The 13,861-nt window shown below is 42.5% G+C and overlaps 1 protein-coding gene across 2 annotated transcripts in view; it reads left to right on the top strand.

Annotated features, from left to right (window-relative positions):
• The window catches only part of FRMD3 (FERM domain containing 3), a gene marked incomplete at both ends in the record, with an annotated part of 298,064 nt that overhangs the window by 195,568 nt on the left and 88,635 nt on the right, over nucleotides 1–13,861 (top strand). For both annotated transcript variants that reach the window (XM_080820271.1, XM_080820270.1), the window contains one exon: nucleotides 13,173–13,260. In XM_080820271.1, coding sequence (XP_080676397.1) covers nucleotides 13,173–13,260 — 88 coding nt within the window. The remainder of the gene's footprint in view (nucleotides 1–13,172; nucleotides 13,261–13,861) is intronic.

Genomic DNA, 13,861 nt, shown 5'->3' with positions numbered 1-13,861 from the left:
TGATTTACAGTGAGATAAACATACTTCCATTTTCTGCCTTTTTACTTGATTGGAATTGCTCTCCTTTGTGCTTTCTGAGGAAGGGATAAAAGCTGTGATTCTTGGGAGAAAAGTAACTGTGGAGGAAGAAGAACCTTTCTCTCTGGGAGGCTACGTGCTGCTTGAACATGGAAACAAGATGGCATGATAGACAGCCATGAATATGAGAGTTCTTCCTGGGGGAAGAAAGAGAGACGCCTCGGATTTTTGAGATGCTGGAGAACAGAAGACCAAAAGTGTAGAATTTCCATCAACTTAGATTCTCTTAGATGTTAAAAGAGATTTGTGAATGAAGATTGGAATTTATGGTTGGGCCAACTTTGTTTCCTTAAGTGCACCATCTGAACAGGAGGGTAGGGTAGGGAGAAGTGACAGTTTTGCAAATGTAATAAAATACGTATCGGTCATCACTCTATTAGTCATGGTAAACTAGGTTTTGCTGAGGAAATGACCCCAAAATGTCAGTGTTTAGGACAAGCAAGACTTATTTGTTCTGTTACATGTCGACCATATGTCAGCTGGGAGTCTCTGCTCACCATCGTCACTCAGGACATTCACAGGTTTGAATTTGCTAGTTGTTGAGCCAGAGGGAAAAGTGAGTTCTGGAAGGTCTTGCTTCAGCTTGGAAGTGATACCTGTCACTTCCACTGAACCATGGTGGCCATAACTAGTCCATAACTGGTCACGTGGTTCTACCTAATGGCAAGGAAGGTACAAACTGGAGAAAGCTGACAGACAGCTCTTAAGGGCCTTTGCCTTTGCAATCTCATTAACAAATAGGCTTTTTAGATTAAACTTTTTTTGGTTAAAACTTTATTTTTTAGATTCACAGCAATATTGAGCAACCTGGAGAAAGATGACAGACAGCTCTTAAGGGCCTTTGCAATCTCATTAACAAATAGGCTTTTTAAGTTAAACTTTTTTTTTTTGTTAAAAAAAACTTTATCTTTTAGATTCACAGCAATATTGAGCAACCTGGAGAAAGATGACAGACAGCTCTTAAGGGCCTTTGCAATCTCATTAACAAATAGGCTTTTTAAGTTAAACTTTTTTTTTTTGTTAAAAAAAACTTTATCTTTTAGATTCACAGCAATATTGAGTGGAAGGTATGGAGATTTCCCCTATTCTCCCTACATAGCCTCTCCTGTTAACAACATCCCCATCAGAGTGATGCATTTGTTGCAATTGATGAAACGACCCTGACAGCTCATTATCACACACAAACCACAGTTTGCCTTAGGGTTCACTCTGGATGTACAGTCTATGGACTATAGTATAATGACATGTATCCACCGTTATAGTGTCATGCAGAATGGTTTCACTGCCCTAAAAATCCTCTGTGCTCTGCCTGTTCTCTCTCCCTCCCCCACAACCACTGGCAAACCCCGATCTTTTAACTGTCTCTATAGTTTCACCTTTGCCAGAATATCATGTCATTTGAATCCCACAGTATACAGCCTTTTCAGATTCTCTTCTTTCACTTAGCAACGTGTATTTAAATTCCCTCTGTGTTTTCATCCCTCACTCCTTCCTTGCTGAATAATATTCCTTTGCTGGTATGTTCCACGGTTTATCCACTCACCTACTGAAGGACATCTTGGAGGATTCCAAGCTTTGGCAATTGTGAATAAGGCTGTTATAAACATTCATGTGCAGGCCTTTCGTGTAGACATAAATTTTCCACTCCTTTGGTCAATGCCAAGGAGCATGGTTGCTGGATTGTAGGGTGAGAGTATGTTTAGTTTCAAAAGAAATCCTCGACTGTCTTCCGACATGGCTGCATTCCTGCCAGCGATGAATGAGAGTTCCTCTTGTTCCTGTACATCCTCACCAGCCTTTGGTGTTTCCAGTGTTCTTGGTTTTGGTCATTCTGATAGCTGTGCAGTGGAAGTGCATTATTCAGAAAGATTTTATAGAGGCATTGTTGGGCCTCCTAATACCCTGTAAACTAGAAGATGTGGGGATGTATGGTTTACATAATGGAATAGATGTTAGTGCTAAAACTCACTGAGACTGAGTGATTCTTCTAGATCAGGGTAGATAAACACACACGCACGCACACACACACACACACACACATAATCTATCTAGGCTTTCTGGGCCACATGGTCTCTATTTTTTTTTTTTTTAAGATTTATTTATTTATTTGACAGAGACAGAGACAGTGAGAGAGGGAACACAAGCTGGGAGAGTGGGAGAGGGAGAAGCAGGCTTCTCGCCAAGCAGGGAGCCCGATGCGGGGCTCGATCCCAGGACCCTGGGATCATGACCTGGGCTGAAGGCAGATGCTTAACGACTGAGCCCCCCAGGCGCCCCCTACATGGTCTCTATTGCAACTACTTAGTTACGTTTTTGTAGAGCAAAAGAAGATAAAGACAATACCTAAATTAGTGGGCTACGATTCAATGAAACTTGATTGACAAAACAGATGGTGGGCCAGGTTTGACCCGTGGGTTCTAGTTTGCGGACTCTTAAGCACATGGCAGAGAAGGTCTGGAATTCATTTCAGCTTCACTGCCTGCCTCTGTAGATAATTTTAAGACAAAAGAGCCATATTTGTTTTTAAGACAATGTAGAAGAAAGAATCTTATAATTCACAGATTTCATTTGAGTTTGGTACATAGAGATGAGGCCCTAGCATGGGGATGGCTTGGAAACAGGTTTTTCCTCCTTCCAGCGCCCTCTGGTGGCTGGAAGAGGCTGTTGCCACAATCCCTAGGGATGTGACCATCTCTTATTTTGAGTGTCCTGGTTACTGTTTTCCACAGAGCTTTAACTATGACCATGTGAGTTAGAAAGGAATATCCATTCCATTAGTCCTGAGGGTCCCCAAAGAGGGTTGAAGATCAAGAATATGAGTGATTTCACTTTCAGGAACCCTGAGAGGCTTCTCTGGAGGTTTTCCTAAAGTTTCTACTCAGCTGGTTTCTCAATTCCAGTTCATCAAGTTTGTCTTTAGAGGCAAAGACATTTGGACTAGCTTCAGCCACAGGTCATCAGCTTTCAAATATTCAGAAATCTCATTCGGGGGTGAATTGGTCTTGAAGAAGCATATCCCTTGCCCTTAACGAGCAGAAAAATAATCCAATTAGCTGCCATCGTAATGATCTGATGCATTGAGGCTTGTGCTGGAAGCAATAATGATACTGAGTGGGTTTCAAAAAGAGTCATTATCTCTTTTTATTTCTCCCAATTTGCATTCTCTGGAGATCATGTGCATCCTGGCAAGGATATATAGTTTCAAAAATGTCTAGTTTTCTAGAGATAAGTGACCTGCTATGATAAATACCCTCCGACCCACGCTTCTGATGAACAAATCACAAGAGCCCCCTTAGGAAAAGTTTTTGTGCAGTTTTGGGAAGATTGTTTATTGTGTGAAAGGAAAATGGGAAAGATCAGATGACTTTACAACTTCTCATCTTTCTGGGGATGTGCTTCCCATCATCTCTGCTCCCTGCTTCGTCTGTCCTTTCCCTTCTCCAGTCCCTCATTTTATTTTATTTTTTAAAAGATTTTATTAATTTATTTGTCAGAGAGGGAGACAGAGCATAAGCGAGGGAAGGGGCGGTGGCAGGCAGAGGGAGAAGCAGGCTCCCTGCTGAGCAAGGAACCTGATGCAGGACTCAATCCCAAGACCTTGAGGTCGTGACCTGAGCCAAAGTAGATGCTTAACCTACTGAGCCACCCAGGCATTCCATCAAGTTTCTCATTTTAAAACCCCAGAATCAATCTTCCTCTCTCTCTCTCTCTCTCTGGTGGGCTGTCAAATCAATTTAAATTCCCTGTTGTTACTTGGCATAGGATTTGGAAGAGAGAATTACTTGACATCACATGCTCCTCCTATAAAACCTGAATCCCTGTATTATGTGACCTGGAATCAGGGACATTCTGGGGAGGGTTGGGCCAGGGGCAACTTGCATATGCAGCCAAGCCATCCGAGCTTTTATACAGGTAAAATCTGGCTATAGCGACTTGAGAGGAGGAAGAGCAGTGTCACCAAAGTGCCACATGGCTTTGAAGAAAGGGGGAGGGTTAGTACTGATAGCTTGAATCGGCCATGACTTAATATATCTTTTGATCACATCTGACATGTGAATTATACATGGTCAAAACCTTTTCGAACTTTAGGTGAACTTATAACAGTGTATCCAGCCATCCAGCCCTCTGTCCAGGCACCCATTCATGACTCATCCGTACATCCATGCATCTGTTTGTCCTTCCATCCGTGCACCCATTCATGATTCATCCATACAACCATTTGTTCATCTGTCCATGTAACAAGAATTTATTAAAAGGCAACCCTGTGTCAGGAACTGTGGAAGTAATGAGTGACCTAGCCCACTGATCTTGAACTGTACCACCAAGCTGGGATCCCCTTCCTCATGGATACTCCCCCATGACCTCATGTTTTGAAAGATTTTATCTAAAAGACAGTACTCACAAAGTAACAATTAATTTGCTTCCTAATTTTCATTAGTCATACACAGCTACAACTGCCACCCAGAGCCTTTGAATATCCATAGGTCACCAGCCAAAAGCCAAAAACTTGACATCCAATTATTACACTTAGGGGACTCTTGGAGTCCAAAGCAGGGGTTATAAAATGACAGTTGTTGAATTACATGGTGACCCAGATATATGTTCTTTGGGACAAATAATTTCTTAAAAAATGGAATCAGTTGCCAGAAAGTCCCACTTTTTCTTGCACTGAGATTTGGTAACCCTAGGCCTTCCCCTATGTGGTAGCACTCAGCTAGAGCCAAGCCACAGTGCTCTGTAAGAGACTCATTTGCTCTCAAATTGCCACCATTCCTGCTTGGCCACCTTCTGCCTCCATTGGTATTGAGTTTGGGACCACCCTCTTGGACCAGTAAGAATGAGATGCCTGAGAAATTAATTTACCCAAGGCCCTTACAATTAGGAAGCAGCAGTCCTTGACCTGAAATCTGTGTTTTCCTGTGTAATGCCCTGATACCTTCCTAAGTGACTGCTCTCCTGCAAGACTTGTCCTTGTCTGGCCCCAGGGCATTACTACTCTCTCCCTCATAACATGGCAGTTACCAAGATAATGTAGCGTCTGGCAAATGCTCTCATAGGGATGGTTCCTAATGGTCCCTAAGGCACTTGTAAGAGATCCTGTTCCCCTCTGAACAATTAGAAATGACAGACCGGAGACTCTCCTAGTTAGGAGATACAGACAAGCCTGAGACATTCATCTCACCCAACACCAAGATAATGCAACAAGCTACACAGATTACAGAATCCTAGTTTTGAAACCAAGCTGAGAGCACAGAAATCTTAAAGACTGAAATCCAGAATGTCCTTCCTAAGACAGTGGACACCTGCACTTGGTTTCACTTCTGATGGTGTGGGAGGAGGAGGTGGAGTATGCCATAGGTGGGATCAAGGCGAACTAGCCAAGTCTTCAGCAAGCTTTCGATGGCCATGAGCGGGCTGACTTAACTGTTGGGATCCAAGGACTCCAGCTGCAGAGGGAGTTGCACATTCCCACCACCCTTTGGCCCTAGGCCTTCAAGAGAAGAGGGAAGAAGTCAGACAGGGCTGGAGAGCTGAGTGAGATTCCTCTGAGACACTCCAGACTTTCAGCCAGGGTAGGGTAGCTCTCGCCAACATCAGGGAAAGGACCACAGGGAGGTTCTTCCGAAGTACTGAGAGCCAGCGACAGGACTGGGGAGCAAAGAAGATTCCTTGAAGCTGAAAAACTTGAGATCAAGGTGGTAAAGCGTAGAGAACTCTCCAGAGTCTAATGGATGCTAAGATCCCAGCCCCCGCTCAGGGGTCAGTGCCGAGAGCATTCTCGAGCCTTTGAAGCCAGTGCTGAGTAGAATCTAACTAAATCTGCGACTAAACTACATCTAAGAGGATGCAAAGAAGTTACAGCAAAACCCAACCCACTCAGGTTGGGAGTTCCGCTTTGCTGAGTTTAATTTGGCAACGCAAAGACCCAAATGGATTAGGTGAAGCCAAATCCACCCTTTCCTGCCAACCGTGCCGCAAGCAATCCAGGTCCTTGCTGGCAAGATGCACACCTCATTTAATCAATGTACACGAAGGATGTGCACAATTAATGCTAACTAAAGATTTGCGCTCATTCTTCGGATGCTGTACATTTTTGTAGTCCATGTAATGATATGCTAAGGGAGGATCAGTAAAAGAGGGTTCCTTTTGGCAAAAAGGATACCAGATAGGCAGAAGGGAGATAGGATTACTCGACCTCACTGAATTTATTAGAAAAGCATATTTTTAGAGAATGGTTAGCTCTGAAAGAATTCAAGTAATCCCTGGTCTTTACATCAAAATGTCTCATTAGAGACACTATTAATCTTTGTAGAACAGGCTCCTGGTGCAAGATTTAAAGGATAGAAAATCATTATTTTCCATTACCACACGAAGTTTTTGCCAGAAACTAATGTCCAATGGGAGTCTGAGGGGGCAAACAAACAATCAAAAAATGTTTAATTGGCCTTAGTGTCTTCCTGAAAACCTGATCATTAAATGATTTCTTCCTTGGTGAGTTGGGGAGACTGTTTCTAGTGCCATTGGTGTCTCTACCTTTCCTCCGTTGGTTTTGAGCCCTTTTCCTACAATGAACATTTGCAGTTCGCCTTCCTTTCTGCGTGACCTCTTAGATGAAGTCTTTTCAGTGCTTAGCTGTTGGAGATCTGCAGTCAAACCCAAAGCAAAGGATAACAATTTGAGGACTTTTATTTTAAAGAGGGGTCTTTACTTTGCTATGAATGTCTTGACATGCTTCCTGACATTTCCCCCAACGTCATAATTCTGATCTCAGTCGCATGCAGGGTTAGCAGGGGAACAAATGCTATTCTGAGGATGAGTCGAGACCATTCTTTGTGCCAGGCAGTGCTCTAATGGTTTTTCATCTGTCAGCTGCTTACTCTATATACCGAATCTCTAAGGTAGGTACTATTTGTATCTTCATTTTATGGAATCAAGGAGCTGTAGCTTTAGCAGTTCTCTATTCCTGTGTGCAGTTCCTAACTCAGGTTTCAGCAAACTTTTTCTACACTAGGCTACTTATTAAATACTTCAGGCTGTGCAGAACATAGGATTTCTGTTGCAGCTACTCAGTCTTGCCACTGGAGCATGATGGCATCTGTAGACAGTACACAAATAGATGGGTGTGGCCGTGTTCCAATAAGAACTTATTGGTCCTGGGGCACCTGGGTGGCTCAGTGGGTTAAAGCCTCTGCCTTTGGTTCTAGGTCATGATCCCAGGGTCCTGGGATTGAGCCCCACATCGGGCTCTCTGCTCAGCGGGGAACCTGCTTCCTCCTCTCTCTCTCTGCCTGCCTCTCTGCCTACCGATCTCTGTCAAATAAATAAATAAAATCTTAAAAAAAAAAAAGTAAAGAACTTATTGGTCCTGAAATTTGAATGTCCTATAATTTTCATGGGTCATGACATTACTATTCTTTGTTCGATTGTTTGAAACCATTTTTTTAAAAAGATTTTATTTGACACAGAGAGAGACAGAGAACACAAGTAGGCAGAGAGGCAGGCAGAGAGAGAGGGGAGGCAGGCTCTCTGCTGAGCAGAGAGCCCAAGGTGGGGCTCGATCCCAAGACCCCAAGACCATGACCAGAGCCGAAGGCAGAGGCTTAACACAAAGAGCCACCCAGGTGCCCTGGTTTTAAACCATTTAAACATGGAAAACCAGTCTCAGCTCAAGGGTTGTGCGAAACCTGTTGGTGGACAGGATTCAGCCTGTGGGCTTTAGTCTGGGGATCAATCGAGACCTTGCTGCTCTCCCATAAGGTGTGAATATCAGGTACCTGGGGTGGATTGCCTCATCACTGATAAGATGCAATGTTTAGAAACTGAAAGAGGCTCTTTCTAAGACCTGACAGAAGCCATGTCATTTTGATATGCTCTGCCACGTAAGAGGGCAGGCACATGGCTGCACATCATGGGGGTAGTGATGGTGGAGCGGGCACAGAGTAGTGCCTTGGAACCAAGCAGACTTGGATTTGAACCTCACTACTGCACTTACTAGCCGAGTAACTTTGAGCAAGTTACTTTTCCTTTGAGTATTGGAATCCTCATCTACAAAAGGAGGATAAGGATTTCTCCTTTATGAATATCAAGTGACAGAATACATACATTGTTTGACAACGAAAATGATTATATGTTGCTCAGAACAGTAGAGTTGAGTAACAAGGAGCCCTGCATGCATATCTGTGAGGTTCCTGACCAATCCTGTTTAGTTCAGCAGTGTTTTTGGACCGTACAATATTTTATCCAGTAATTCTTTTATTAAAAAGGCAGGAATTTTTCATCTTTTAATCACTGAAAATATGTAATATTTTATATATGTGTGTATATGTAAAATACACACATATAAATTTTATATATGTATAGATGTATACATATATAAAATATATGAGTATATACAACATATGTAATTTAAAGAATAGTTGAAAACACGCCCATGACCCCTCGACTCTGCTTATGAATTAGAATATCACCAGATGCTCAGAAGTCTCCTGTGCACCCCTCCCAGATCACCCTCTTCCCTCCTCTGCACTATTGTGAATTTGGGGTTATTCATTCTCTCATTCTGCTTTTGTAAATACACTTCATACATATTACTAAGTAATGCCTTGTTTGTTTTTGCGTGGCTTTGGCAGTCATGTAAATGGACGCCTGCTCTATTCTTGTGTCTCACTTGCTCCCACCAACATGGCGCTGGAGGCTTTTCCGCATGGATGCGTATGGCCGTAGGTCTTCATTTGTGCTTCCGTGTCATGAATGTTCTATGATGAGAACACGTCACATTTTATGTATCCATTCTGCTCATGGGCATTTGGGTTATTTCTAGGCTTCTTGACTAATTCTCATGGGAGTGTAGGTAAAGGAGTTCCTAGCCTAGGTATGAACCTAAGTGGAATTTGGAGGGCCATGGAGTGTCAGCTTTTCTAGGAAGTGATGGCTTGTTTGCTGATGGGGTTGCCCCAATTCACACCAACAATTCATGAGGGTTTCATAACCTTTTTTCTTTTCTGTTAAGCTCTTAAAAATTGAAGTATAACAGACTCAGAAAAGTGTACAAAACATAAAGCTCAATGCATTATTATAAAGCAAGCATAGGGGTATCGACCACCCAAATCAGAGAGAATTGGTAACACCCCAGAAGCTTCTCTTCTGCCCCTTCTCAATATTTACCCTCTCCCTCCTCCCCAAAGGTGATCACATCTCTGACTTTTAACACGTTAGTTGTGTTTTGCTCATTTTTGAAAACTGTATAAACTGAATTCATTCAGTGTGTATTCAATTATATCCGTCCTCTTCTGTTCAGTTTTATTTTTGTGATGGTCTCCCATCTTATGTGTAGCTTTAGCTCACATAATTTCATGGCTGTATAGCATTCCATTGTATATCCCTCTCCTGTTGGTAGACATTTGGACTTTCTATTTTTTGCTACTACAAATGGTACTACTATGAAAATTCTATATATTTCTTGGTGCCACACGCACAAGTTTCTGTTGCATATGGAACTCTACCAATGGAATCGTTGTATTATAGGGTAAACACGTTGAACTTTTGTAGATAATGCCAGTTTCCCAGATAGCTCTGCTGCATTGCTACTCCCCCAGTAGTATAAGAGCTGCTTTTGCCGCAAATCCTCATGAACGCTTGGTACTGTGTTTTAAATTTTGACTATGTAAATGGATGTAGAAATGATTTCTCATAGTTTTAATTTGCATTTCCCTGATCATAAAGAGTTTAAGTGCATTTTCACGTGGTTGTACACTATTGGAATATCTTATGAAGTGCCTATGTATGTCTTGTGCTGATTTTTCTTCTGAGTCATATATTTTAAAAATTGTATTGTTTGTCGATTTATAGGAGTTTTCAAAAAATTCTACATAGAAGTCCTTTTCTTGATTGTGCATGTTACTGAAACCTTTTCCCGCACTGGGGCTCAGCGTTTCCCACCCTGAATGAGTTGCCCCCATGAACAAAGATGTCCCAATGAATGAGAAGTCCCAAAGACAGATGTCTTTGAGTTCAATGTCACATTCTCTGGAGCTGTGTGACCCCATGCCTGCTGCCATTTGTGGTTGAGTGTTAACGATTAGGAACTGGATGCCTGTTGGATTTACAAAGGATGGGAATGTGGTCAGACCACCCAGGCAAACAGAACTTAGTCACTTTCCAATATGAACTCCCAAATGACTACCTTTCATGATTGACTTGTTCCCAGACTGAATATAAAAGAGCGGTGAGCTTTAAAACCAAGCTGGGATTTTAAGAATAAACACTGCATGGATTATACAAAGGTGCTGACGCTTTTACCACCAGGGAGAATGGCCAGCTCTCCAGAGGGGAGCCCTTTCATGTCAAGCAGGAGGATTAGCCTGGAGCAGAGCCAATGGCTTTCGGCTACTTTGGCTCTGCTCCTGGTTCCCTTTGGCCCCCATCTGGGTCATTAGGTTGAAGTCTGCTCTGAGGGTCACCAGCGTAGGGGGTCCTACTTAGTAAAATGTGGGCAGCTCAGCTCTGTGATTTGTCCCTCATTGGGGGTGCTATGAATGTGTGGGTGAGTGAGTGAGAAGGTGGTGGGGAGGGAAATAGCACCCAATGTTTGGATTTCATAATTTATCTTTCAGTGAAAGGTAAGATATAACTCCTAGAACTGAAGAGAGCGATGGAGAAATTCTTGTATGTATTGAGAAAACTAAAAAAAAAAAAATCCCTTTCTCCTTTTCCTTCAATATAGTTGATGACTTTTTTGAACTTACTGTTATGGTATCAAGAAGAGATATCGTAACAGTGACTGTGACTTGAAAAAAAAATCAAAGAAAGATAGGAATTGTATTGAAGGGACCCATAGAGTGCTGATCAAGATGAATAAATAAAGATGTTGCCTTTATATATATCACAGTGAAACTTCAGCCTAACACTAAGGCTAGGAAAGAGGAAAGTCTGAAAGGCTTTAGAAGACTTTATTTTCTTAAAGCTGACGTGTGAGTTAATCGCTCAGAAATATGTCCTGTAAAGGTTGGATTAAAAATTATCTCTTCTTTAAAAAAAGAAAAAGGTAGCACATACGGCTACCTCGTCTTCCGTGTCCAAGGCCCTGTAGATCATGGAAAAAATACTAGAAAGCGGATTTAGGAAAGAATACCATTTTTGGATCAGAAGTCCGACCGTGTCTTCTGGAAGATGGGGAACAGATGGAGCAAATCCAGGTTGCACACATATGTAGGGTAGGAGTGGTTCTGGGTGCTTCAGGTGACAGATGCACAGGGGGCCTTCATGGTGAGTGGGCAGCTGCATTTGGCTCCGTTGGGTAGCTTTGACCTCTTTCTCTGGTTCCTCGTGAGCAACAACAGGCTTGAGCTGGAGGTACCCCGTGTGTGGGCAACACCCAGCAGAATTACAGCCTTCAGTTTAAAATCAAGTTTCTAATACACACATTTCTCAGGTGGCATGCCCCACCCCCCACTCCTTCCCTACAAACCTCTGGAGGCCACTGCATTAAGCAGATAACGTCAGGTGAAATAATGTCCATCCGCGAATCACCCACCACTTAAGGAAACACCAATTCCGTGAATGAGAGATTCTGACTCAGCAAACCAAAGGACCCTCACCAAGAAAGCAGCATAAACAGAGCACATGGGATGGGACTTTAAAGGAAACACAGTGGGATTGCCTCAGAGGAACAAGAGGAATTTATTGCATGAAATAGGAACAGGCAGCTGTTTCAAGAGCCAAATAGATATTACGGTGGAAGTGAAATATTTAATTGGTATTAAAAAAAAAAACAACTTCTGAAATGGGAAGAAAAGCAAGATGCATGCAGCTGAATAAATTAACAAGCAAAGTCGAACTAAGAAATAATTCAGAAAATGGACGCCTGGGTGACTCATTTGGTTAAGCGTCTGCCTTCCGCTCAGGTCATGATCCCCGTGTTCTGGGATCAAGTCCCGTGTCAGGTTCCTTACTCAGCAGGGAGCCTGCTTCTCCCTCTGCCTGCCACCCCCACCCCCCAGCTTGTGCCCTTTCTCACAAATAAATAAAATCTTGAAAAAAAAAAAAACAGAATGTAGTACAAAAAGAGAAGGAAACGAAGGTTATAAGGCATGGAAGACAGACCTAGGGGTTTCAATACCCATTTACTTGGGCCTCAGACCTATTCTAGTGAAATTTCAGTCACTTGGTGTAAAGAGAAGGTCTCAAAAGGCTTTAGGGAGAAGGTAGATGGAATACTGTTTTGACTGAGAGCATGATGACTCTTGAGGGGGAGAGGAGGGAATCCATCTATGGGCAGACGTTTGGGTGGAAATAGATTTAATACTACAATATAATTTTACATGTTGGAAATAAAAAAAAAATTCCTGTTATTTTCTTTGGCAAACTCTCCTTGATTTTTACCTCTTTATTCTTGGGGAATGGTTTGGATTCTCTAACATACATTTGGGTTTAGTCAAAAGTGGAGTCTTCGAAATGCTGGACGATGCTGCTTTGGAAGTTAGCCCCAGAATGTTTCACAGCCCTCACCATTGCCGCGCCTTTCCCCCTCGTTGAGGCCAAGACCTTGTTTACTACCCTGGAGGACAGAGCTGGGATTAGTGGCTGAGATTTCCTTTCAAAGTCCAGAGCTTTCCAGTGGAATGGTTGACCGTTCTTCCTGTGCGGATGGCTTTGTTCAGGCTTGCTGGTAGCATAACAGGATTGTCCGTGTTCTACCCTGAACAAGAGGGAATGCTCTTTGCCCTGGATAATCTTTTGAAGTGAGGAGGAAAGAGCAGATGCTGAGTTCTATTTCATATTAAGATTGAATTTGCAAGCCTTTACTGATTGGTAACTTGATAACCTTGATTAACTGTACTGGTCACTGGAGTCCTCAGAGTACACGTAGGTTTTTTATGGAACAATTAGCCAGGGAACATGAGCTCTGATTCCTTAGCAAAGAGCTCCTCATGGTGAGGAATGGTGATCAGTGTAACTGATTATTATTTATATAGGGATCTCTGGGTTTTGTTTTTGTTTTTTAGGGTAGGATATCCCATTTTATTGAACGAGGGGACTCTAGATTTCTATAATCTTCTGTATCAACACCTTAAACTTTTGTTGTATGATTCTAGAGGCCAGAGCCCACCAGTTGCTGAATTTAACTTACTCCTGAAAGCTCACACTTTGGAAACCTATGGGGTGGACCCCCACCCATGCAAGGTGAGTGGCCCTCCTAGCAGGCTGACATAAAATGATTGTTTTGCACACAAGAGCGTTCATCAGTGTGTGAGATATTTCTACAGGCTGGCCCATTGCCCCTAACTGGAAGGGACAACAGTTAGTAGGCTGTAATCACAAGTTCTGGTGGTCAATTTTCTCCGTTGTGAGCCTCCCAATTGCTTGCTAATTGCTATGTAGTAGCCACTTTCCTAAGTTAATATACGTGATTCTTTCATCCATCAAATGGATGGTTCGACCCCTGAGAAGTTACAGGGTCCGAACAGATTTGTTCTCAAAACCCTTGTCTGCAAGAAGGCAACCTTAAAAGAAGAAAAAAAAAAGACTTAAAATTATATTTTGACATTAGGAATTTTTTTGGTTTGTTTCCTTTGCTCATATTATTTGATGGTATTTCTCCAAGCATGTATCATATCAGAATCACCTGGGGTCCACAGAGCTACTGGGGGTACAGCTGGGGAATATGCTTTTGTAACAAGCCCCCAAGATGATGCACACATTTTCCAGAAATGTATTATGGAAATGGTTTTCTTCTTTCCATGCTTTAAACTAACTATGCATCTGCCAGACACTAACTAGAATT

This window comes from Martes martes, assembly GCF_963455335.1.
Source record: "Martes martes genome assembly, chromosome: 12".
Taxonomy (NCBI): domain Eukaryota; kingdom Metazoa; phylum Chordata; class Mammalia; order Carnivora; family Mustelidae; genus Martes; species Martes martes.
Note: the sequence above shows the minus strand (reverse complement) of the source record. Positions and strands in the feature narration are given on the sequence as shown.